This window comes from Choloepus didactylus, chromosome 2 (genome assembly GCF_015220235.1).
Source record: "Choloepus didactylus isolate mChoDid1 chromosome 2, mChoDid1.pri, whole genome shotgun sequence".
NCBI lineage: Eukaryota > Metazoa > Chordata > Mammalia > Pilosa > Megalonychidae > Choloepus > Choloepus didactylus.
In genome coordinates this window covers 241,277,813-241,300,575 of record NC_051308.1, presented here as the reverse complement: position 1 = coordinate 241,300,575, position 22,763 = coordinate 241,277,813, and the positions used below count along the sequence as shown (strand labels likewise).

Genomic DNA, 22,763 nt, shown 5'->3' with positions numbered 1-22,763 from the left:
TGGGAATGAAAATTGACAGTTCTCTTTCTTATCCTATTTTGTTCTTTATTAGTTTGGAAAGATTCATTGTTTTCCTTTCCTCTTTCTTTTTTAATTGTAACTAAATAATAATAAATAAAATTGTCTCTGAGGTTGTAAGTGGAAACTAAGCCTACAGATCCAGAACTGGGGTTTCTTATATGGTTGACAGCTTGGTTTGCCTTTTGTGGATGTGAGAGGGCATAAAATGTATTTTTAAGGATTTTATCAGAAAATATGTTGGCTGACAATATGAACACTCCACAAGGCTGAGTAAGACTGGGTGATGTGGCTTTGCTTACAGGGCTTTAGAAATCTTTTCCGATAAAGTTTTAAATGAAGTTAGCTTCCTGGGTAATATTATAAAGAGTTACCTAGAATTTTGAATCAGGAAACCACAAGTGACATTCATGTGCTCAGGTATCTGTGGCAGGGTGTCCTGAATACTTGATTTGAACCTCCCTGCCCTGTTATTGTTAGAAGTACTTTACTGAAGCTAGACATACCTGATTGGGCTAGTATTACTTTAGGAAATAGTATTTGTTTATTTATTATTTGGGAGATTTTAGGACTTTTTATCTAAAGAAGATTCCCAATGAGCTCTTTGTATAAAATACGGAATTATTTAGATATATAAAGCATGTGGGTATATCTGTACCATCTACACTGTTTGCACCTGTGTGAGCTTTGCTCCCAGGATTGTTCGTGTGTCTTTTGACAAATTTTTAATGTTTTAGAAAAGAAATCTGCAGGGTTGCCCCCCTTAGGTAACTACTAAAATGTTTTTAAATGTGCTGCAGTATTTCTGTTAATCTCATGTGTAGTCATTCGTATCTGTATCTTTTGATTAAATTCTTTCTTGGAGATCTTGCTATTTAAAACCACCTTTTATTACAAAACAAAACAGAACAAACCCCAAACACTTGCTTGTTGTCTTGGCAGAGCAGGGCATTTAATAAAAGCCTCTCGGTGGCTTGGCTTGCTGTGTTCCCTGGTGTTGGCTGTCTGGGATCCCCTTTCTAAGGCCCCATTTCCCTGCACACTAGCTTGGTATGCAAGGAGAAGCTGCAGAGTCTGTTGGCTGGGCTTTATTTACGGAAACAGCAGGGTTGAGATTGATTGCGTTGAGAGACAGTGTATGGATGAGAGAGGGTCACAGCACATGCTCAGTCCTGTCAGTGTGAGGGGGAAGTTTCTGCGTTCTACGTGAAGGCTTAGGTCATAGCACAAGCTCAGTGAAAGCTCTATGAGGTCTCTCAGAACTGCATGTGCCTCCATTTTGAGTTGTTAGAGTAGAAAAGGGCAGAGTTTTTCCAGTTAAGTAGAGGTTCAGGAATACAGCTAGAATCATCAGAGCCTCTGTTAGTCATGGATGTTCCTTTCAGCCCCTGCAGGTAGGCTGTCTTCCTCGGGCCTCACCGAAACAGTGATGGTTTCTGCTGCTCTTTCTCACTTCTGAAAATGTTTATGAATCATTTCATCATTCATAGTGCATGTTCCTGAGACGCTTTAATTCAGCTTTGGCTGGCCATGTCGGTGGTGCTGCAAAGCATGAAAGCAGTGCTAAGAGAATGGAATCTAACCGGAGACGCATTGAGCAAATACAGAAAGAACTGCTTTGTGGATCTCTCTGACCTGTCCTCTTCCTCCTTTCCCTCACTTCGTCCTCTCCTGGTATAGTTTTAACCTGAGTTGTGCTGGGTACATGTTGCAGAGCCGGTTTGCCTTCAAGGACCTGCGGAGCAGACCTGCAGGCTGCCAGGTTGCCTGTGTGATTGGTAGGGAATGCCTGGGCCCGTGAGTTTGGACGGTTTAGGAAGGGTGGTAGGTGGGCAGCTATTGGTTGCTTTGAAGGTGGGTGGAACTTGTTTTGATTGAGAGCCTGTTTGCCAGAGTAAATTATCATTTTCATGATGTTTTTGTGAAGTCTGGAATGAAATAGTACGTATGTTTTGACTTGTTGCAGAGACCAGTTTGGGGTTATGGTTGCAACAATATCACTTTGAAATAGATTTTTTTTTTTTTTTAACGAAAGGCTATGTCACAGCAGTTTTGCATTGTCTTTTGCTTCAAAAGAAAGCAATCCCCTCTTCCCTTTGGAGCTTATAGAAAATTTCTGACAATTTTTTAAAACTGTTAACAAACTGACATTTGTATTAGAAGATGAGGTTCCAGGTTTTTTTGCTTGCTTTAGCAGAGGATGCTATTTGTTGTATGTGCGTATTTTGTTGCATGGCTTGTGAATTCTATATATAAGGAGTAAAAAGGGTAGTTGATGCTTGAGAAGGTGGAGGCTTTGACCTAGCCAGCTTTTGTGCCCTTTGCTTGATGGCCCTGGCACTAGTCATTTCCACTGAGGAAAAGTTGTGCTTTCTGTGGGTCATGCTTGCAGAGAGGGCTCAGACAGATGGCTTTCACCAGTCAGAATAAACAGATTTAGGACAAGTTAAATTCTTTCTGAAGTAGATGGTACATGAAGTTTTTGAATTACATTAGTTCCTCTTTGTTTCCCCTCCCTTTTTTCTTCTGCTAAAGGCTGAAAAAAAACTTTGAAGTGACACTTAAGTTCTATGCATTGGGAGGATGAAAGAAAACATGCCATTTAGGAGAATTTGCAACAGAAAACTCTCGTAGGAGAGGGAAGAAATACCGTGTTGATGATATAAGGAGAAATTCTTCATCTAAGCTCCTAGTTGTATAATATGTTTAGGGAGCTGTGCATGGTGAACTCTTGTCAGAGGAGGCCCCTGATTTTGGTGGAAATGTTTTTTAGGAAGGCTAATGTTGGTGAATTCCATTCAAAGAAAATATTGCTGAAGTATAATCTGGCTTCCAGCAGATTCAGTTTTGTATTCGATCAAGGAGATACATTGTACGAGGGGAATTTTAGATTCTTACATTTATTTTTCTTTCATCTATTCCTATCATATGAGGTCTCTCTTCCCATTATGAATATATTTATTTGAACATTGCATTTGGAAGTTTGGACCAATATCCTCTAGATGCCATACCATGAATTGTATTGCTTCTGGAACTTGTCTTATTTTACTCTAGTTAGAAGCACCATTTTTCTTCCTTTTCTTCCTTGTCTCTTTAAGTCTAAAGTTATCCTTTCTCTAGACTAGAGGAAACAGACCTTGTAGTATTTACCAGTGTTTCTTGTGTGCAGTCAGTTTAGGACTAGTGTTTCAGACTTGTGGAAAAAAAGCCAGGGAGTTGAGTCGGTAGAATACTTGTTGGGAAAACAGCTGTGGAGCTTCGTTTCTGTTCTAGGATCTTTAACTGTTCTTATATTCTTTTTACATTTAGCACAAATAAAATGTGAACAATAGCATGGACTTGCATTCAGAACAGGAAGCTGTACCCATAGCCAGATCATCTCTGGCTCAGGTTCCTCCTGCTTGTTTTATTGGCATGGCCTGGCCTAATAGAAATCTGGGTTTACATAGTTGATTGTTGCCACCAATTTTGATAGTGAGGACTTGTAGTTACTGACAGTGATTTGTGGGGACTCTTTATCGAGTTGAAATTTGCTCTTTCACATCCAAAAAAGTAATTCACTAGAGCTATGTCTTGCGTTGTATGCATTTGCTCTATGTTTTCCTGTCCTGGGAAAATATTTTTAGAAGGTTATTTGCTGACCAACCATCTCCTGCTTTAGGGTTTCTATGCTTGTCTGACGATGGAGAAGGGACAACAAATAGGATAAAGTTCTCTTGATTGGTGGAGGTGCTTAGGGTCTACGTAGCTCAGACATCAAAAAGATGCTTGTTGGTTTCATTTGGGCTTATTGCTGCCTTCCTGTTGTGCTTCAGAAAATCAGGAAGTGTTAATAAATATAGGAAGTATATGTTTCAGAAAGATCATAAAGGTAAAAGTTCAGAAAATTATTATCCTGTTACTAGCTTTTCCTTGTTATCTTATTAGAATCTTGAATCAGAACCAGAGGTCAAACCTTATATTTAAAATGTCCCTTTTCACCACACTCCACTTTGTCTAGTTTATGGATGGATGAGTAGAAAAATAGGGAAGGAAACAAACAGACAAAGGTACCCAGTGTTCTTTTTTACTTCAATTGCTCTTTTTCACTCTAATTATTATTCTTGTTATTTTTGTGTGTGTGCTAATGAAGGTGTCAGGGATTGATTTAGGTGATGAATGTACAACTATGTAATGGTACTGTGAACAATCGAAAGTACGATTTGTTTTGTATGACTGCGTGGTATGTGAATATATCTCAATAAAATGAAGATAAAAAATAAAAAAAATAAAAAAAAAATTTAAACGTGGAAAATTCCTTTTCTTAGAATTTTACCTGACAATAAATGAAGTGTTCTTGTATTTAAAAAAAAAAAAAAAAAAAAGTCCCTTTTCAACATAAGTTCTGCCGTCTGTCATTGGTCAAAAGCTGGAATGAACTTGGTTGTGGTTTTTTTTTTTTTTTTTCTTCCCACCTGTGGTAACATATATACAATATATAACATTTCCCATTTTGGCCACTTTAATTAGATTCACAATGTTTTGCTACCATCACCGTCATTGATTACCGGTTTTTTTCCAGCACCCCAAACAATACCTGTGCACCCTTAAGCAGTAACTCCCCATTCCCCATCACCATACCCACCCACCTACCCACCCCATACCTGGTAATCTTCTTTCTCTCTCTGAATTTGCATACATTGTTTGACCCTGTTTGTGTTTAATTGACACTTCGTTGTTAATCTACTCACAACATAGCTCTGCTTTTGACTGCTTCCTAGACTCTTGTCTAGGGTGCGTTAGCTTTTGAATTGGAAGCCTGTGATGCACCTAAATCCTGATGTTACCCACGTCTGTGATTCTCCAGTTGTTCATTGTTCCTGATCCTTTTTCCTTCCAATTCGTTTCTCCTTTTCTATTTTACTTTTTGGTCATTACTGAGGGGCATTATAAAAGCTATAGAACAAATAAATGTCTGACAGGATGAGAGAGAAGATAGAAATTACTAACTAAATGAAGATTTGAAATTGTGTTGCATTCATGAGTCTCCTCCTAAATAAGCACAGATAATTGATAATCATCTAGATTTAGCAGTTTCTGATATGAGAGGATATGAGTGCTTGAACATAAGTTTAAAGCAAATCTGAAAGAAAATTAATCCATTCTCATGTTATATACTCTGATTCTTTGAGTGTAAGCTAAACCATTCAGTATAATTTAACTGGGATAATTGGATATTTCTGTCAAAGTTTTTTGAACTATTTATTTGTGATTATTTGACTGTCTTCCCTATTGACCTTTGAGTCCCTGGGACAAGGGCCATATCTCATAGCCTCAGTTCCCAGGCTATTTGTCTGGCAAATGAGCTTTTGTAATACATATATTGAATAAATGAATGGCCTCTTTGGCAAGAGAAAAGACAAGATTTGGAGCCAGATGATGTGTTCAAATTCCACCTAATAAGTGACATTGGACAAGTTCCTTCCCTCTGAACCTCAGTTTTCTCATGAGTCATGTGGAAATTGTTATTAATATTAGATGAAAACAATATGGAAGTGCTTGGCACATAGCTTCTCAGTACATGGTTGTTATTAATTTCAGTGGCAAATCTGCATTCTCATGTAGTTATGACCACCTGAATAACATGAGTAGTTTTTATAGTATATCTGTTAAAGGGCAATGTTAGGGATTGTGGTAATTAAATTAGTGGCCAGCATGTCTAACCATCATTTACTGGTCTTTCTTTTTGTGCTCTTGGGTGTTTATATTTTTCTTTACACTTCTTGAAATGCTTTTTATTCCTTTTTTAAAGCTTTTTTTAAGAAGCTCTACTTCCATATCTTGTAACATCAGACGGTATGTTCAGCATTAGACATTTTTTCTTACTGCTTTCTCCACTGGAGTTTTGCAGGTTTGGGCTGGTGTGTGTGGGTGTGTGAGTGTGTGCACACGCATGTTTATGCCTGTCTGCCTTCTCCTCCTCCTCCCCTCCCATATTCACACTACTGCAGAGAAGAGGAGTCAGGCCATGGTTGTAGTTTTATAGCATTTCCCAAGACTTTCCAGTGTGAATAGAGGGAACAAAGAGACTTTTAGAGGTGCAGTATAGTTGTGCTTCCTTGGTACAAAGCCCATTTTTTCTGGGGATGCGCCATTCCTTTACATCACATAATTCGATTTCAGAGTTCAGAAAGCCAGTCACAGTTTGTTCAGAAGTTCAGCTTAATCTTCAAAGATTGCTGCTTTATAATTTTTTTTCATTCATGGTGGGATTTTAAAAAAGTTTGTTTTCTAAAGTTTCATATATGTGTATCTGCCTTTGTGTTAGACTGTGATCCTTAAAGCTATTTCCATTTTGGCAGCAGGCAATAACAGCAAAGCCCATGAGAAGCTTGTTGTGGAATGGAATTATATGTTAGCGCCAAATATATATTGTATGTTACTGCGTATTGGAGGAGAGATAAGATAAATCAGACATTTAGACAGTGGAACAAGGTTATTGTAGTGCTTTGAAACTAGGTCTTTCCCTCCTGTTGTTTTAAAGTTTTTACCATTTTTTTTCTGACATTACTTACATATTGTGTGTGGAAGCCATATTTATTGCATCTTACTATCAGCCATGCAAATTCTTAATATTCCTCAGCCAATACCTAAATTTTTAGTTCTTGATTGAAGTTGTATTTAGGAGAGCCTATGAAGGAGAGCTACGTCTGTGGCCTGGACTGTTCCTCTGGAATTAACTAGCTGTGACTCCTTGAAAGAGCCCCTTGATCTCTGCAGGCCTTCGATTCTCCTGTTCAGCTTGAAAATTGGATTAAATGGCTTCTTAAGAACTTCCCATCAGAGAGAATTTATAATTTTGTGATTCCAGATTTTGGACAATGTCTTGGATTGACCTCTATGTTTGTGTACAAAGTTGGAACATTAACTCTTTCAGTTGTTGACTGATTCTTTGTCTTTTGGTTGTGCTGAATGAATGCTGAATTTTGTTCCTGCTGGCAGTTTATCAAGCCTCTTTTCAGATTAATTTTACTTGAACTATGTTCTTCTGTCACAGGTGGCTTAACTGTCTGATTTTGCAGCAAGCCCTTAGTTGCTATCTATTGCTCAATAATAGTTGAGTTAGAATATTGGAGTCATGTATTAATTTAAAATATATTTAGTGCCAGTGGGCTGTGGGATATAGTGGTGAGCTAAAAACAGACTTAGTTTGCTATACCCACTTGGCATATGGTATATCACATGGTGCTTTCACTCTAGAGGCAAGACATCCATTGAAGGAAATAATTGCTTGAAATAAATATGAAATCATGACTGTGAAAAAGGGTGAAGGAGAGGTAGGTGGTGTTATGAGAATATATAAGGCAGGGATTAGCTCCTGGTAGCACTTACTGCCCAGTACTTAGAGCCAATAATAGTAACAACTACTCTGCAACAGGCACTCTGCCTTATTCTTTCCTGCCGTCATCTTTTTATTCCTGTAGCACTCCTGCATCTAGAAAACTTTATTTTAAAGATGAGGAAACTGAGGCTCAGAGAAATTAATTCACTTCCCCAGAATCACACATACAGCTGATAAAACATTGTTACTGTGATTTTAATCCAGGTTCATTTCACACTGAAGTCTGTATTCTTTTTCCTGCACGTGCGCATCTAGATTCAAGTATGAATAACAGCTCCTCCTTTCTCATGGGTGGGGTGCCTAAGTCCCGGGACATCCTAATTGGAAGCACAAACCACAGTGATTTTACTCATATTTAGGCAATTTTTTTGTATATTAAAATGAATGGGAATATATTATGGTACAGAATGTAAAATTTGCATGATTCTAAAGATACTATGCCAGGCTTTGAAGAAATGTCAGGCTTACTGAAGAGTGCTGGAGGAATTTGAGAAACCCAGCACGTTGTCCTAGTCTTCTTTCTTAACAGCCTCATTTTTGGCCCACCAAGCCTTCTAAAAAAAGTGATTCTGATGAACTGCATTTTGAGTTTCTAAAAATTTTGGTGTATTTGGTTCTGGACCCAGCACTTCTGTCTGTGGTCTCCTGTATGCAAACCTGGTAGGCAGAATTTCTTTCTTCTTTCTGTTGAGGTCATGTTAGCCTTCCTGCTCAACCTAACACCCTGTGGAAAAGATAAGAATCATCTACTGTCCAAACAGTAAAATATGAGGGATGGGAAAGGGAAAATTGCACAGTGATCTCACCCACACATGACACTAGCCACCAAGCAGAGGTGTCTGACATACGAGTTGTCAGTCCACAAGCTACTCTGCTATTAGGTTCACATCTGCTAGCTTGGGGTAGGAGTCAGGTGTGTGTTGTTTAGACTAGGTTATGATCGGAAGTCATGCTGGCTCCCTGTAAAAGGTCTCCTTTCCTTCTGGTTCTTGTCCTTAGCTGTTTCATAGCAGGACTGTCTGATCCTGTCTTCTCCCCTTTGCCCCATGTCCTTGTCCTTTTCTTAAGCAAACAACATGATCATCCAGTGATATTTAAGTGTCCTGAGTGAACATTAGGTGTACTGTGACCTTCCTGGCACCTTCCCTTCTCTTGGGGTAAAGAAGTGGCTTTGTAGTGGGGAAGTTTCCAGCAAGCATGCTCTTCCCAAGGAGCCCTCCCTGTATCTGGTTGGTGGCCTTCTCATCTCCTTTGCATAGACGCTTCTCCCTTTTTGATATTCAGTTGCAGGCTTCCTGCTCTTTTTTGTCCAGTCCCTGTTTACTTCTTAGAATAAACTGTTTCCATGGTAACAGGTTACTTTTCAAAGGGAACATCTTGTCATTTTATGTAAGCAGCTGCAGCTGAAGAGAACTGAAATATTAACTTGTAGTTGCTATGGATGCTGCTTTGTTACATCAGTTTGTTGTTTTTTCTATCAGATTTCGTATACAACTTTTTTTTTTAATACTCAAGGAATAAACACAATGACTTACTACTATTGTTGTATTTTGGCTTCTGGGACTATTTTTCAGATACCAGAGCAAAGTTTTATAGAATAATGGGGACTGAGCCTCGGCTGTTTTAAAAAACATATTTACATAAGTTGCCCAGAGAAATTTTGCTGGTGAGGATGGTGATGATTCTCAAATTTTTTGTGTGGTATGATTCACAATATAAAGGTGAATCCAGAGTAGTGAACCCACACCAAAGATTCCTAGTAAACATAGGGACAAAAGAGATGTGTGACTTAGAGTTAATTCTTTGAATCTCATCATTAACTCTTTGTGACTGTTTTTTTCCTTCAGTTAACTTGTTCAGCTGTCCATGGTATATTCTGGGGAAATCTGTCACTTAGTCAGCTTTTCTCATCTCATTTCTTTCTTAACCTCAGTTGTTTGTAGTATATCACTCAGCTAACCCCTTCCTTTGACTTTTTAAAAACATTTTTATAAATAATTACAGATTCACAGGAAGTTGCAAGGTACTACAGAGATGTCCCATGTACCCTGCACTCATTTTCCTACAGTAGTTACATCCAAGAAATTGCCTTTGTGTTTGTGCACTTGAATGCCATTTTATCACGTGTAGCTTCATGTAACCACCATTGTAATGAAGGTAGGGAATTATTCTATCATTACAAGGAGACCCTTCTTGCTACCCCTTTAGAGTCACAGTTTCTCTCTCTGTCCCCTTTCCCTCCTCCTATCTCTAACCCTTGGCAACCACTAATCTGTTCTCCATCTCTGTGATTTTATGTTTTGAGAATGTTATATAAATTGGCCTTTAACTTTTATAGATTTTCTTCATGGTTTACTTTTTCAACATGATTTTCAAACATTTAAAAACTTTTTTGATTCTCTCTTGCTTTGGTCCTTGAAATAGACATAGAACTGAAATAGAGTGAAGGAAACAGATTCTCTTGCTGGTTCTGCTTGTAATTAATTGTGTAGTTTTGGTTTAGTCACTTACTGGCTATGCCATATGGGAATGTGGTTGGGACCTCTGACTTTACAGTCAGCTAAACTTGAGTTTGAATTCTGTTTCCTCCACTTGTTAGCTGTTATCTTGGACAATTGTATAACTCTCTTAGCTTCCGTTTCCTCATCTGTAATATTAGATAAGAAGATATATGGATATTGCTTGGTGGGCAATACCTGGTACATAGTAAATGTTTAATGTATATGTTAGTTGCTTTATTGGTATTACAATTGGTATTGTTCTCTTTAGAAAGGAGATAACTCCTCATAGGGTTGTCTTAAGAATAATGAAAAGTATACAAGCCTGGCATAGAAAGCACTTAGTGACTGCCAGTATTACTATTTTCCTTAAGTTTGTTGTATTTGATACCTGCATTTAAGGTAATGTACATGAAAACCCTGAGGCCAGATAAAGGTGTGTGTAAACATATATGTCCTGTATTATCCTGGAATATGTCTTCCACCTTTGGTTTCTCATTTCATAGAACAGTGTCCTTCATCTGCCTGGGCTGGGGATTTATACTGTCCTTAATCAGCGGCCACCCAGGCTTTGCCTGGATCCACTGTGTTCATTAAGCAGCATTGTACATCCCACAGGAACCTTTAGTAGCTATGTTGTTGTGAACACAGGATAGAATGAGAGCTAAATTTCTGTGAATATCACTACTAATGCTTTCATTAGTATCAAACCATGAATTAAATTATTTAATACATAGAAATGAATAGTACTGTAGAGCATTTGAGAACAAGAGAGTAAGTGTTCAAATGTTAGCTATTGTTGTTAATAATTAAAGGGTAAATGTGGCATCATCTCAACTAGGATCCTTTTGAATTTTAGGCTCCAGTATTTCCTAAAGTTAAGAATGTTTCATAATCAGTGGTTCTCAAAGTGTGTCTGTGCAGATCCCATTATTAAACTTTTCATATCTCAACCTTTGACTCTGTGTGTTTTTAATCTTCTGTGTGACAAAATGGAAAGTGACATAAAAGACCTCTGCCATGGACCAAAGGACAGTGACTACTTGAGGAGAGGCCGTTGTATAATGGTTTGAGTTAGAAGTTGAAGTAGCTGCTTTTTCATAGAACACTTTTTTTGTTTGTTTGTTTAATGATAACTAACAAACTGTGATCATTTGGACTTGGGAATTTAGCAGGCATTTTCTTAAAAATGAATGAAGTAAGCCTATAAGTCCTGGAAAACAACTGAGAGTATCTGCCACTGTGTTTTAATTTGTGCCCTCATATAAAAAATAGAATTTTGAAAATCTTGTACCCACCAGTCTGAGCTTGACAGCTTCCCTACACTCAAAGACTTTTCTTATGAGATAGGTGGTGACATTTATGAATGTGACATTTTAAAAACATTACATATTGAGCTTTGTTGATATTTGGAAAATCTGTATAACTTGCTGAACCGATATCTTCCACATGACCAATACATGATGTTACAAAATCATGCCTGGCAGCAGAAGAGCCATTCAAAGGGCAAGACAGACCAATGGATTTTAATGTAACAGAGCACAAAAAGTCCATCAGTAAGATTTTAGATTCTACATGGTAACAACCTTTAAGAAACTTCCACTTGTTGAGTGTTGATGCAGTATCAAAAAGAATATTTTTTATCAAAATTATCAAAAAGGGTATTAAAGTATTTTCCCTTTTTCCAATTACCTATCTGTGAGAGGCTGAATTTTCTTCATATACCTCATATACTTTAACCAAAACAACAAATTGCAATGGATTGACTGCAGAAGCAGATATGAAAATCTAGCTGTCATTTCTATTAAATCAGACATTAAAGAGATAAGCAGAAATTTGAAATAATGCCTCTACTCTCACTGTTTTTTGTTTAAATAATTATTCATAAAAATATATTCTATGTGTTAACATGTAATAAGTTTATTGCTCAGTTTATTTTAAATCGATAAAATATTTTTAAATTTCTCATAAACACAAGCTCCTTGGGATACTCAGAAATTTAAAGAGTGTAAAGGGGTCCTGGGACCAAAACGTTTGAGAATTTCTGAATTAAGTAAAAAGAAAATTATAGCTATTTCACATGATTATTGTTTCCTGTCAATTGTTGATATTGTATTAAATCATAATTTCTGATATTTTTGTCAAGTTTTACTTCTTGGTTGTCTGGAAATACTCATGCAACCAAGGAACTCTTAATTGACCCTAAATGCAAAGATTATGTCAGGCAGATAATGTGTTAGATTCTGGAGTTTACAGAAGATGAATTGAAATGCAGTACCTGCACCTTAGGAGCTTGTAGTCCCAGAATGGAGGGAGGTGGGGGCGACCAAATTAGAGCAGTGTGTTGTCTTGAAATAGTGAAGTATGAACTGCAGAAGGTACATTCAAGGAGGGATATTTAATGTCAAGTTTGATGATGTCAGAAGGGAAGGATTGTGATTGTTCCCGGGACTCCAGATAGAGCTGGACACTGACAATTTCATATGAAACCTCCTTCTGTTTCATCTTTAGTTTATATTCTGACAGTTTCCCTACCAGATGTGTCCAGCTCTCTGAAATGAGGTGTTTGCTATCTATCCCTTTTTATCTTGGACCTAAAAAATATTTCTACCATTTATTCTCTATTTGGTAGTTCCTGGATATGGTAGGCTAATGCCATTGTTTACTCACCTGGACCCTAATCTTTGCTATGAAACCTCGATATTTAAAAGTATGATTGAAACATACTTTTACTGAAAGAAGTGATTTTTAAATAAACTTTAAAGAAGGCTCCTTGTTTCACATATATTTTGGGTTTTGTACCCTCCTTACCATATTACCTTAGTACCCTTCATTGATATAAACTTAAAGAGAGAAACAATTTCCAATTTAGGTTCTTAAAACACCCCAAAATATTGTTTTGTCTCACTTATATTATTATTAGCAGTATTAATAATAACAGCCTCCTTTTTGGGGGGGAAATAAATGGAATAAGTAGTTCTATTTAACAAGGTTTTGTGGGGGGTATTTTATTATTATGGCACATTATGTTTTTGAACTAAATGTGATGATAGAATTGGTTTATTAAAATAAAGATGAACCAAGAATATTGGTTCTGGAATTGTTAAGAGCTAGCTATATATGTAGCATTGTTAGGTAAATGATCTCATAACTGGCTGCTTAAGGAACCCTGGAATAACTCTAGAAGAACCTGAAAGTTGAGCTCTCTAGGCAAGGTTACTGGAAGAACTGTGACTGAAGCTTTCTGAGATGGTACTTTTTCGCTCGACTTACTTGTAGACAAGAAAGCATTTGGAAAGTATTTAGAAACAGAGAGCTTTTGGCAACTTGTTTTATTCATGACTGGTTAGGGAACAGAAAGGGATAAATTGGAAGGGAAGTAGTCACACTGCTTGTTTTTCTTAAAGAAACACTCATAGTTTTTTTTTAAATCTCTGGCCAATTTATATGAATCCTCTGTATACTTCCTGAAACAGCTTCTTTAATTCCTACATAAATTTTCTAGGACAATCCATCTTCTAACTTCTTATTTTCAACCTGCCGTTCCCCTACCAAAGAAACATGGATGACATGTATATTAAAATCTGCTCTTCCTGCAGGCTTTTTCCCACCACCGTCCCTCCCTTTCCGCCCATCATCTCTCTTTCTGCATGGTTTTATCCCCACTTGAAAAGTCCTCCTTTTTGTTTTTTCCTGTTGTTGTGCTTGTCATCTCCTTCAGAATTCTCTTTAGAAGTTAGCAACTTCAGGGAGTGTTTCCTTTTGAAGCCTGCTTAGTTTGGACCACTCCCCTTAGCATTTATGTACTCTTTTTCCTAAGATTGTTATGCTTATGAATGTAATGACTCTTCTTTTGGTGTTTTAGGGGTGGATGCTGCCTTCCTAGGTAGAGGGATTGTAATCTTCTTCATTTATGTATGTATGTATGTATGTTTGCATTACCTTTTTTTAGAGAAGTTCTAGGTTTACAGAAAAATCATACATAAAGTACAGAGTTCCCATATACCATCCTATTGTTAACATCTTTCATTAGTGATACACTGTTTACAATTCATGAGAAAATTTTTATAATTTGTACTATTAACTATAGTCCATTGTTTATGATAGGGTTCACAGTTTGTGTTGTAGAGTCCTGTGTGTTTGTTTTGTTTTTTAATTTTTATTCTACTAACCTATATACAACCTAAAATTTCCCCTTTTAATCACATTGGGTGATAAGCTCAGAATTGTGAGCTCTGGGAGGGCAGGAATTATTTCTCTATCAACCGCTATTTACCCAGTCAGTGCCCTTTGAAAAGCCTGCGACAGAACAGGCATTCAGCAGATGCTTCATGAAGGGGTAAGCAGAGGAAGACACCACACTTCTTTGGAGGGGTATGTGGAGTAAAATGAGGAAGAGATCAAGAAAAGCTTCATGGAAACATCAGCTTTTATAACCAACTTGAATGGTTAGGATTTTGGAACAAGGGAGGGGAGAGAACATTACAAATTCGATAAGAATGGCACAGACAACAATGAGATGAACACTTTCACCTCCAAACCAGCTGGGCTCCTTCCATCATGTCTTTTACCTTTCAATCAAGTTTCATTTTATTAATGAGGCCTTTTCTGACAGTCCTGTATAAATGACTGTAAAAATATTTTATCATTTACCATCTACTTAATTCCTCAGCACTTTTCATTATCTGACCAATTGTTTTTTTTGTTTTCTGTTTCTTTTTTTTTCCACCCCTAATTAGAGCGTAAGTTCAAAAAAAGGCAGGGTACCCTGAAATGTTTTGAATAGAAGAAACATCTGATTGGGATCTTACTATAGGAATGTGCATCTCTAAGAGCTGTCATAGGAAGGTACTTGAGACAGGAAGCTGCAGAAATCAGGTTTTCAAAAGGAAAAACATTTTAAAGATGTGTGTGTATGTGGGAAGAAGGTGGTACATGAGTGGGGCACCATTTGGAATAGTGGGGAAGTTTAAGTCTTCCTGAGTTGTCCCTCATTTATTTGTAGTGAATTATTCTCCTTGAAGAATGTGTGAATGTATATGTCAAAACTGGATCTTGCTAACTGAATCTGCTCTTTTCATGACAGGAGGCTGAACAGTACCCAGGGGGAAATTCGTGTTGGTCCTAGCCATCAGGTAAAACAAATTTTAGTAGCTTCTTTAATAGGTTTTTACTTTTTATTACTCTGTTTTCCCTTTATTTTGTTGAGCAGCATCTTTGCTATAGGCAATTTTATGTAAATATAAAGGTTTTTTCTTCAGGTCACCATATACTTTTATTTTAAAATGTTAATAACAGCTTTCCTTCAGAAGAGTTGAGATACTTTTTGGTTGGAAGCCTGTTGTGCTATGGCCTGTGCCCTCTCAGTGTTATTCAGTCTGCAAAGACTCCGGCCCCATGCTTGTCATCACATTTTTTGATCTATCAGTTAGGATGCTTTGGACTTGCAGGAACAGAAAACTGGCTCAGAATGGCTGTTTATTGTCTCATTGATCAGGACCTCTAGGTCAGGCTGGATCAGGGCTCTGCTGTCCTCTCTGCGATTCCCTTGGGGCTCAGTTGTCCTCCAAGGGTTGGCTTCATTCTTAGGCTAGTAGCTAAACTTTACTGATGCTAAGATGCACTTTTCCTCCTCATATGATATCATCTCTGAAGTCAGACTTCATTGTACATTCTGTAGTGTAATTATGACTTAATTGGCATTATTTCTCCTCTTTAAAGGCACATGAAATAATAGTGGATCTTTACAGTGTATGAGATACATCAAGTGTTCAGAGGAGGAAAGAGATCTTCCTTTTCTTCCCCTTAGGAGCAAGGACAACTGTCCCGGAAGGTCCCCAGAAATCACCACACTTCTCATTGGCGTGGATTGGATGGGTCATGTGCTCCTTTGTAAACCCTGAGGAAGATGGGTTTAGCTTGAATTGGCGTGGATGTTGGTCAGCCGCTACGGCCTGCTCCTAATAAGAGACGTGAGATGCGGGCAGCAGAGATACGGGCAACTCCATATCAGGATATGTCAGTTTTAGTCATCTCTCTAGATGTAGAGCATTAATTATATGTCAGTTTCCTTATTTTCATTCACTTTTTTTTAGAACTCATTTTAACCCTATAATGAGAAAGAAATTAAATAGTGAATATTAAAATCAAAACACTGAAACCATCAGAGGCATATAATTTCTAGAAAACATGTCTTATCTCAGAACAAGGATTATAACTGATAGAGGCAGAAAGAAGCTGCCCTGAATGTCTGCCTTGTTTGGAGTCACCTTTTCCTTGATAGGCAAGGAATTGCATTTCCTATGCCTTTGGGCCCAGGAGCCCTGTACTTACCTGATGCCATGTGATCACATCTCCCTTTCTGTATCTTCTCTTGTACCATATTATCCCTTCCATTTTTTACCCCTCTGTGTTTCCAGTGTCTTGAGGTCTTTGTACCAGACTTCTTTTTTACATATTTTTCTTCTTTATCATAACAGAGAAAGTGGTTCTTAAGTAAAAGATGCTTAAATTCTTGGAAAGAGAGCAGATTTCATTATGCCTTGATTTTTGTATTCTTCTCATTTTAAATCAGGTATTTACATTATATTTTAAAAATGTTCTACATGCTTTATTTTCAAAAAGAACAGGTCTTTTTTTCTTTGATGAATTGGCAACATTTACCTTCTTAAAATTCTTAATTTTTTTTTTATTAGGGAAAATTTTCCTATAAAAGCAGGAGAATAAACAGTTCAATAAACCCGATATCCTCATAATTCAGCTTTCACAAATATCAAGCTCATTTCATTTATACTCCCTCACACACATGCACGTACCCATTATTTTGAAACAAATCAAAAATATATCATTTAATTGTAAATATTCCAAAGATAAGAGCTCTTTTAAAAATGCAACTACAATATAACACACCTAATAAAAATTAGCAATTTCTTAATATTTAAATGTCCACTTATGTCCACATTTCCTTGATAGTCTCTTAATTCTTTTATACTTCAAATCAGTATCTAAAATTAATACATTGCAGTTGTTTGATATGTCTCTTAAATCTCTTTTAATCCATAGGTTTCTTCTCTATCTCCTCCCCACCCACCACCCACCCCCAATGTATGTGTGGAAGAAGCTGGGTACTTTGTCCTATAGGGTTTTTCAGTCTGGATTTTGCTGATTGCATTCCTGTGTGTCATTAAACTTGTTCTCTTGACCTCCGCATTTTTTGAAAATTAGTGGATTTGGATCCCTACTCTGTCCGCCCTCCACGAGGGTCATATGCTCTTTTAATTATGGTTAGTGGCCATTGATTAACATTACATAGATCCATTATGTCATTAAGGACTTCAGAATGGTGATCTTCTGATTCTGTCATTCCTTCTTCATTTTATTAGCTGAAGAAGGTTCCCTGAAGGTATAGATCACATAGAAAAGGTGAGATAATTTATCTGTTTTCAAAATTTTATTTATCAGTTTTCAAAATTTTGAGTTGGTTCCCCAACTTCTCCCAGTGATGACCAAAGAGGTTTTGTTTTGTTTTGTTTCTTTTTAAGTATTGTAAACTCATGGATTTTAAATCATTTGTTATATTTTAATCCATTGTGGTTATTCTTATTGATGATTAAATTATCTCACCTTTGGCCAGTAAGAGCCTTTTCCTGCTGGTTTCTGCATCCTTTTAATTTGATTCAGTAGTCTTTGATAGGTTCCTTTTACCTGGTATGACATGATTTTAATGCTTCATCTTGTACATTTTCTGCCCTATGAATTAAACTTTTCTCTTAGAAGCGTCTCATCTGTAGGAGCTCTCATTTTTTTAGTGGGAAGTCATTTAGAGCCTGGGTGCTAGGGTGTCCATTGTTACAGGGTTAGTTACTGTTTTTAAGTTTACTTTTTTAAAACTTAATTTTGTTTTTATAGTTATGTAGAATATTTACATGGCTCCAATGTAAAATCTATGAAGTGTACTAAAAAAATCTAGCCTCATCAAGACCTACTCCAGGAGAGAGGGAAGATGGTAGATTAGGAGAGTCAGGGCAAAAAACATCTCCATGAAAAACACTACATAAAAGACAGAATGTGTTCCAGAATACCAGTTCCAGTGATACACTGACTGGATGGGGTCTGCTAAATCCACAGGGACTGTACACTTGGTGAATCTGAGAGCCTGTGTTCAGAAACAAGTGAGTGAGGCTGCTAGGGAGCCAGGAGCCACGCCGCAGTCAGGAGAAGCCAGGAGTTGGCGTTTAGAGAGGGATTACTATAAAAATCCAAAAAGCGGCTGTGGATCTGGCAGCGAGAGCTGTGCAGTTGAGCATGGGGGTACTGCCTTCCCCAACCTGGGCACCTGCCTCAGTATCTGGCATGGACAGTAGCCTTTCATACACCCGCAGCTAATTGTCCCGGAGCTAAGAAGGCAGAGGTCCGCAAAAAGGGGGAAATTACCATACCCCATACAGACATCTTTTCAGCAGGCTGGGATCACCCCTGAGCGGCACCGCGGTCCAGAGCTAGTCTGTGCAGTCACGTGCGGCGGGAAGCGCCATCCAAACCCCAGGCAGTATCTGGCGTGGGTAATAGCCTTTTGCACACCCACAGCTAATTGTCCCAGAGCTAGGAAGGTGGAGGTCCACTGAAGGGGGAATTTACCATGCCCATACAGCCAGCCTCTCAGCGGGCTGGGAATACCCCTGTTTGGTACAGCGGCCCAGAGCTGTGTTCACCTGTGACACTGCACTGTCTTCCCCCAGCGTAGGCCCTTGGAGGCGGGAATCGCATGGAATTCCCAGAGGCCCTACGCCAATACCAGTGACTTGTGGGTCCATGGCAGAGACAGACTGTGGGGAGCCAAGGGTTTGGACTCCTGTGGCAGGTTTAAGTCTCCAGGAACGCCTGGGAGGTTCGATTCTTAAAGCCCCCCTCCCTCCCTAACTGCTGCACATCCCCCACATTCAGGTCTGGCAGCACCAACTACACACAGAAATTTGTGGCACCGATTGGACCCCCACAAGATTCAGACCCCCACTCATCACATAGAGAAAGTTGGGGAGAACTGGCTTGAGGGTAATATGTGGCTAACTGGCACCGTTTGCCGGTAACGCAGAGAAACTGCACACCACCAAGCTGTAACTCTGATTAGAGATAATTGTTTAAATAAATCTGCATATCCTAAAAGAACCCTGTCAAGATAAGCAAATGCCAAGAGGCCAAAAACAACAGAAAATTTTAAAGCACATGAAGAAACCAGAAGATGTGGATAACACAAATCCAAACACCCAAATCAGAAGATCAGAGGAGACACAGCACTTGGAGCAATTAATCAAAAAACTAATGACAAACAATGAGATCATGGCACAGGATATAAAGGACATGAAGAAGTCCCTAGAAGACCATAAAGAAGAGTGTGCAAGAGTAAATAAAAAAATAGACGATCTTATGGAAATAAAAGAAACTGTTGATCAAATTTAAAACATTTTGGATACACACAGTACTAGATTAGAGGAAGCTAAGATGAGAATTAGCAAGCTGGAAGAGGCCAGAATGGACAGTGAAATAACAAAAGGAACAATGGGGGAAAAATTGAAATGGACCTCAGGGATATGATGGACAACAGAAAGCATGCAAATACAAGAATCATTGCTGTTCCAGAATGGGAAGAGAAGGGTAAAGCTCTAGGAACAGTATTGAAAGAAATTGTAAGGGAAAACTTCCCATACCATCTAAACAACATAAAAACACAAACCATAGATGCACAACAAACTCCAAACAAAATAAATCCAAATAAACCCACTCCGAGACATAGTCTAATTAGATTGTCAAATGCTGAAGAGAAGGAGCAAGTTCTGAAAACCGCAAGAGAGACAGAATTAACCACTTACAAGGGAGACAGCGTAAGACTAAGCAGTGACTACTCAGCAGCCACCATGGAGGCAAGAAGGCAGTGGTAGGACATATTTAAAATTCTGAAAGAGAATAATTGCCAAGCAAGAAATCTTTATCCAGCAAAGCTTTCCTTCAAATTTGAGAGAGAGTGTGCCAGTTTGAATGTATTATGCCCGCAAAACGCCATTATCTTTAATATAATCTTGTGTGGGCAGACGTATCAGTGTTGATTAGATTGTAATTCTTTGAGTGTTTCCATGGAGATGTGCCCCCTCAAACTGTGGGTGATGACTCTGATTGGATGGTTTCCATGGAGGTGGCTTTATAATAAGCTTCAAAGTCAGGGAGTGTAAGTCCTCCCACTTTGTTTTTCTTTTTTAGAATGTTTTTAGCAATTCGAGGCACCTTCCCCTTCCAGATAAATTCGATAACTAGCTTTTCCAAGTCTGCAAAGTAGATTGTTGGAATTTTGATAGGGATTGCACTAAATCTGTAGATGAGTTTGGGTAGAACTGACATGGAGGTGTGTCCCCGCCCATTCAGAATGGTACCCTCAGAATTTTTTAAATTTCTTCGGGACCCGCAGTAATATCGCCTCTCTCATTCATTATTCTGGTTATTTGGGTCATCTCTTCGATTTCGTCAGTCTAGATAGGGGCTTCTCAATCTTGTTGATCTTCTCAAAGAACCAACTTTTGGTGTTATTTATTCTGTTCTTTTTTTGTTCTCTATGTCGCTTATTTCTGCTTTAATCCACAGTAGTCTAAACAGCATGTTACTGGCACAAAGATAGATGTATTGATCATTGGAACTGAATTGAGAATTTGGAGATAAACCCCCAGATCTACAGTCAATTGATCATTGATAAGGCCCCCAAAACTACTGAACTGGGATATAACAGTCGTTTCAACAAATGGGGCTGGGAGAGCTGGATATCCATATCCAAAAGAATGAAAGAGGACCCCTACCTCACACCCTACCTGAAAATTAACTCAAAATGGATTAAAGACCTCAACATAAGAGAAAGTACCATAAAACTACTGGAAGATAATGTAGGGAAACATCTTCAGAACCTTGTATTAGGAGGTTACTTCCTAGACCTTACACCCAAAATACAAGCAACAAAAGACAAAATAGATATATGGGAACTCCTCAAACTTAAAACCTTCTGTACCTCAAAGGAATTTGTCAAAAAGGTGAAGAGGCAACCACCTCAATGGGAAAAAATAATTTGGAAACTGTGTATCTGACAAGAGACTGATAATCTTGCATATATAAAGAAATCCTACAACTCAATGACAGTAGTACAGCCTGCCCAATTATAAAATGGGCAAAAGATATGAAAAGACAGTTCTCTGAAGAGGAAATACAAATAGCCAAAAAACACGTGAAAAAATGTTCAGCTTCACTAGCTATTAGGGACATGCAAATTAAGACCACAGTGAAATATCATCTCACAACAGTTAGATTGGCTCCCATTAAACAACCAGGAAACTACAAATGCTGGAGAGGATGTGGGAAAATTGGAACCCTTATTCATTGTTGGTGGGACTGTATAATGGTACGGTCACTCTGGAAAACAGTCTGGCAGTTCCTTAGAAAACTAGGTACAGAGTTACCCTTCGATTCAGCAATTTCACTTCTCAGTATATATCCGGAAGATCTGAAAGCAGCGACATGAGCAGATACCTGCATGCCAGTGTTCATAGCAGCATTGTTCACAATTGCCAAGAGATGGAAACAACCCAAATGTCCTTCAACAGATGAGTGGATAAACAAAATGTGGTATATACACACGATGGAATACTATGCAGCAGTAAGAAGGAATGATGTCATGAAACATATGACAACATGGATGATGAACCTTGAAGACATAATGCTGGGCGAAATAAGGCAGGCACAAAAAGAGAAGTATGTTACCAGTAATGTGAACACTGAAAAATGTAAAATAAATGGCTTATAATATAGAATGTAGAGGATTTAGTGATAGCAAATACTGAAGGGGGAACGATAATCTAAGAACAAATAAGTTTTCGTGGGCAAACAATGTTCTAGGAATGCTCAGGAATGACTATAGTTTGTTAATTTCTGGGGGGAGTGGTAGGAACAAGTTCACAGAAATGTAGTTATTTTAGGTTACTTGTTTTTCTTATTTCTTTGCTGGGTCATAGTCTAAATATTCTCTTGGGGTAGAGTAGGAACATGTTGGAAGTAATGTGGTTATTATAGGTTATTAGTTTTTTCATAATTCTTTATTTTGCTTTTGTTTGAAATGTTTTTTTATTGTCTGTATTTTTAATTTTTTTAAAGAAATTTTCTAGTAAAGTTAATTGAAAAAAAGTAAAATGAAAAAATATATGTATACATATATGCAGAGCCCTCTGAGGAGCTGGGGTAAATGCAGAGGTGCTGGGCTTCCTCACCTGGATAGCTGTTGATGTTCTCACAAACACTGAGGACTGGCAGTTTGATGTGCCGAGCCCTCTATCACAGGAGTTGCCCTTGTGAAGCTTGTTACTGTGCCTACGAGTCTGCCCGAATACATCTTTTTTGCTCGGATGTGGCCCTCTCTCTCTAGCTGACACAACTTGGTGGGTGAAATCACTGCCGCCACACCCCCTCCCCCCATGGGATCTGACCCCCAGGGGTGTAAATCTTCCTGGCAACGTTTGCCATCCTGGGGATGAATCTGGACCTGACATGGTGGGATTGAGAATGTCTTGACCAAAAGGGGGAGCGAAATGAAACGAAATAAATTTCAGTGGCTGAGGGATTCCAAATGGAGTCAAGAGGTCACTCTGGTGGGCACCCTTAGTCACTAATAGATAATAACCCTTTCTAGGTTTTAATGTAATGGAATAATGAGAAGTAAATACCTGAAACTGACAAACTGCAACCCAGTAGCCTTGACTCTTGAAGACGTATATATAACAATGTAGCTTACAAGGGTGACAATGTGATTGAGAAAGCCTTGTGGATCACACTCCCCTTTATCC

The 22,763-nt window shown here is 38.2% G+C and overlaps 1 protein-coding gene across 9 annotated transcripts in view; it reads left to right on the top strand.

Moving 5' to 3' along the window:
* RERE (arginine-glutamic acid dipeptide repeats) overlaps positions 1–22,763 on the top strand; it is a 771,648-nt gene that overhangs the window by 596,142 nt on the left and 152,743 nt on the right. For 8 of the 9 annotated variants that reach the window (XM_037828609.1, XM_037828611.1, XM_037828612.1 and 5 more), the window contains one exon: positions 14,984–15,032. In XM_037828609.1, coding sequence (XP_037684537.1) covers positions 14,984–15,032 — 49 coding nt within the window. Of the gene's footprint in view, positions 1–1,028; positions 1,413–14,983; positions 15,033–22,763 lie in introns of those variants that run through there. The other variant, XM_037828616.1, reaches the window with a different exon arrangement.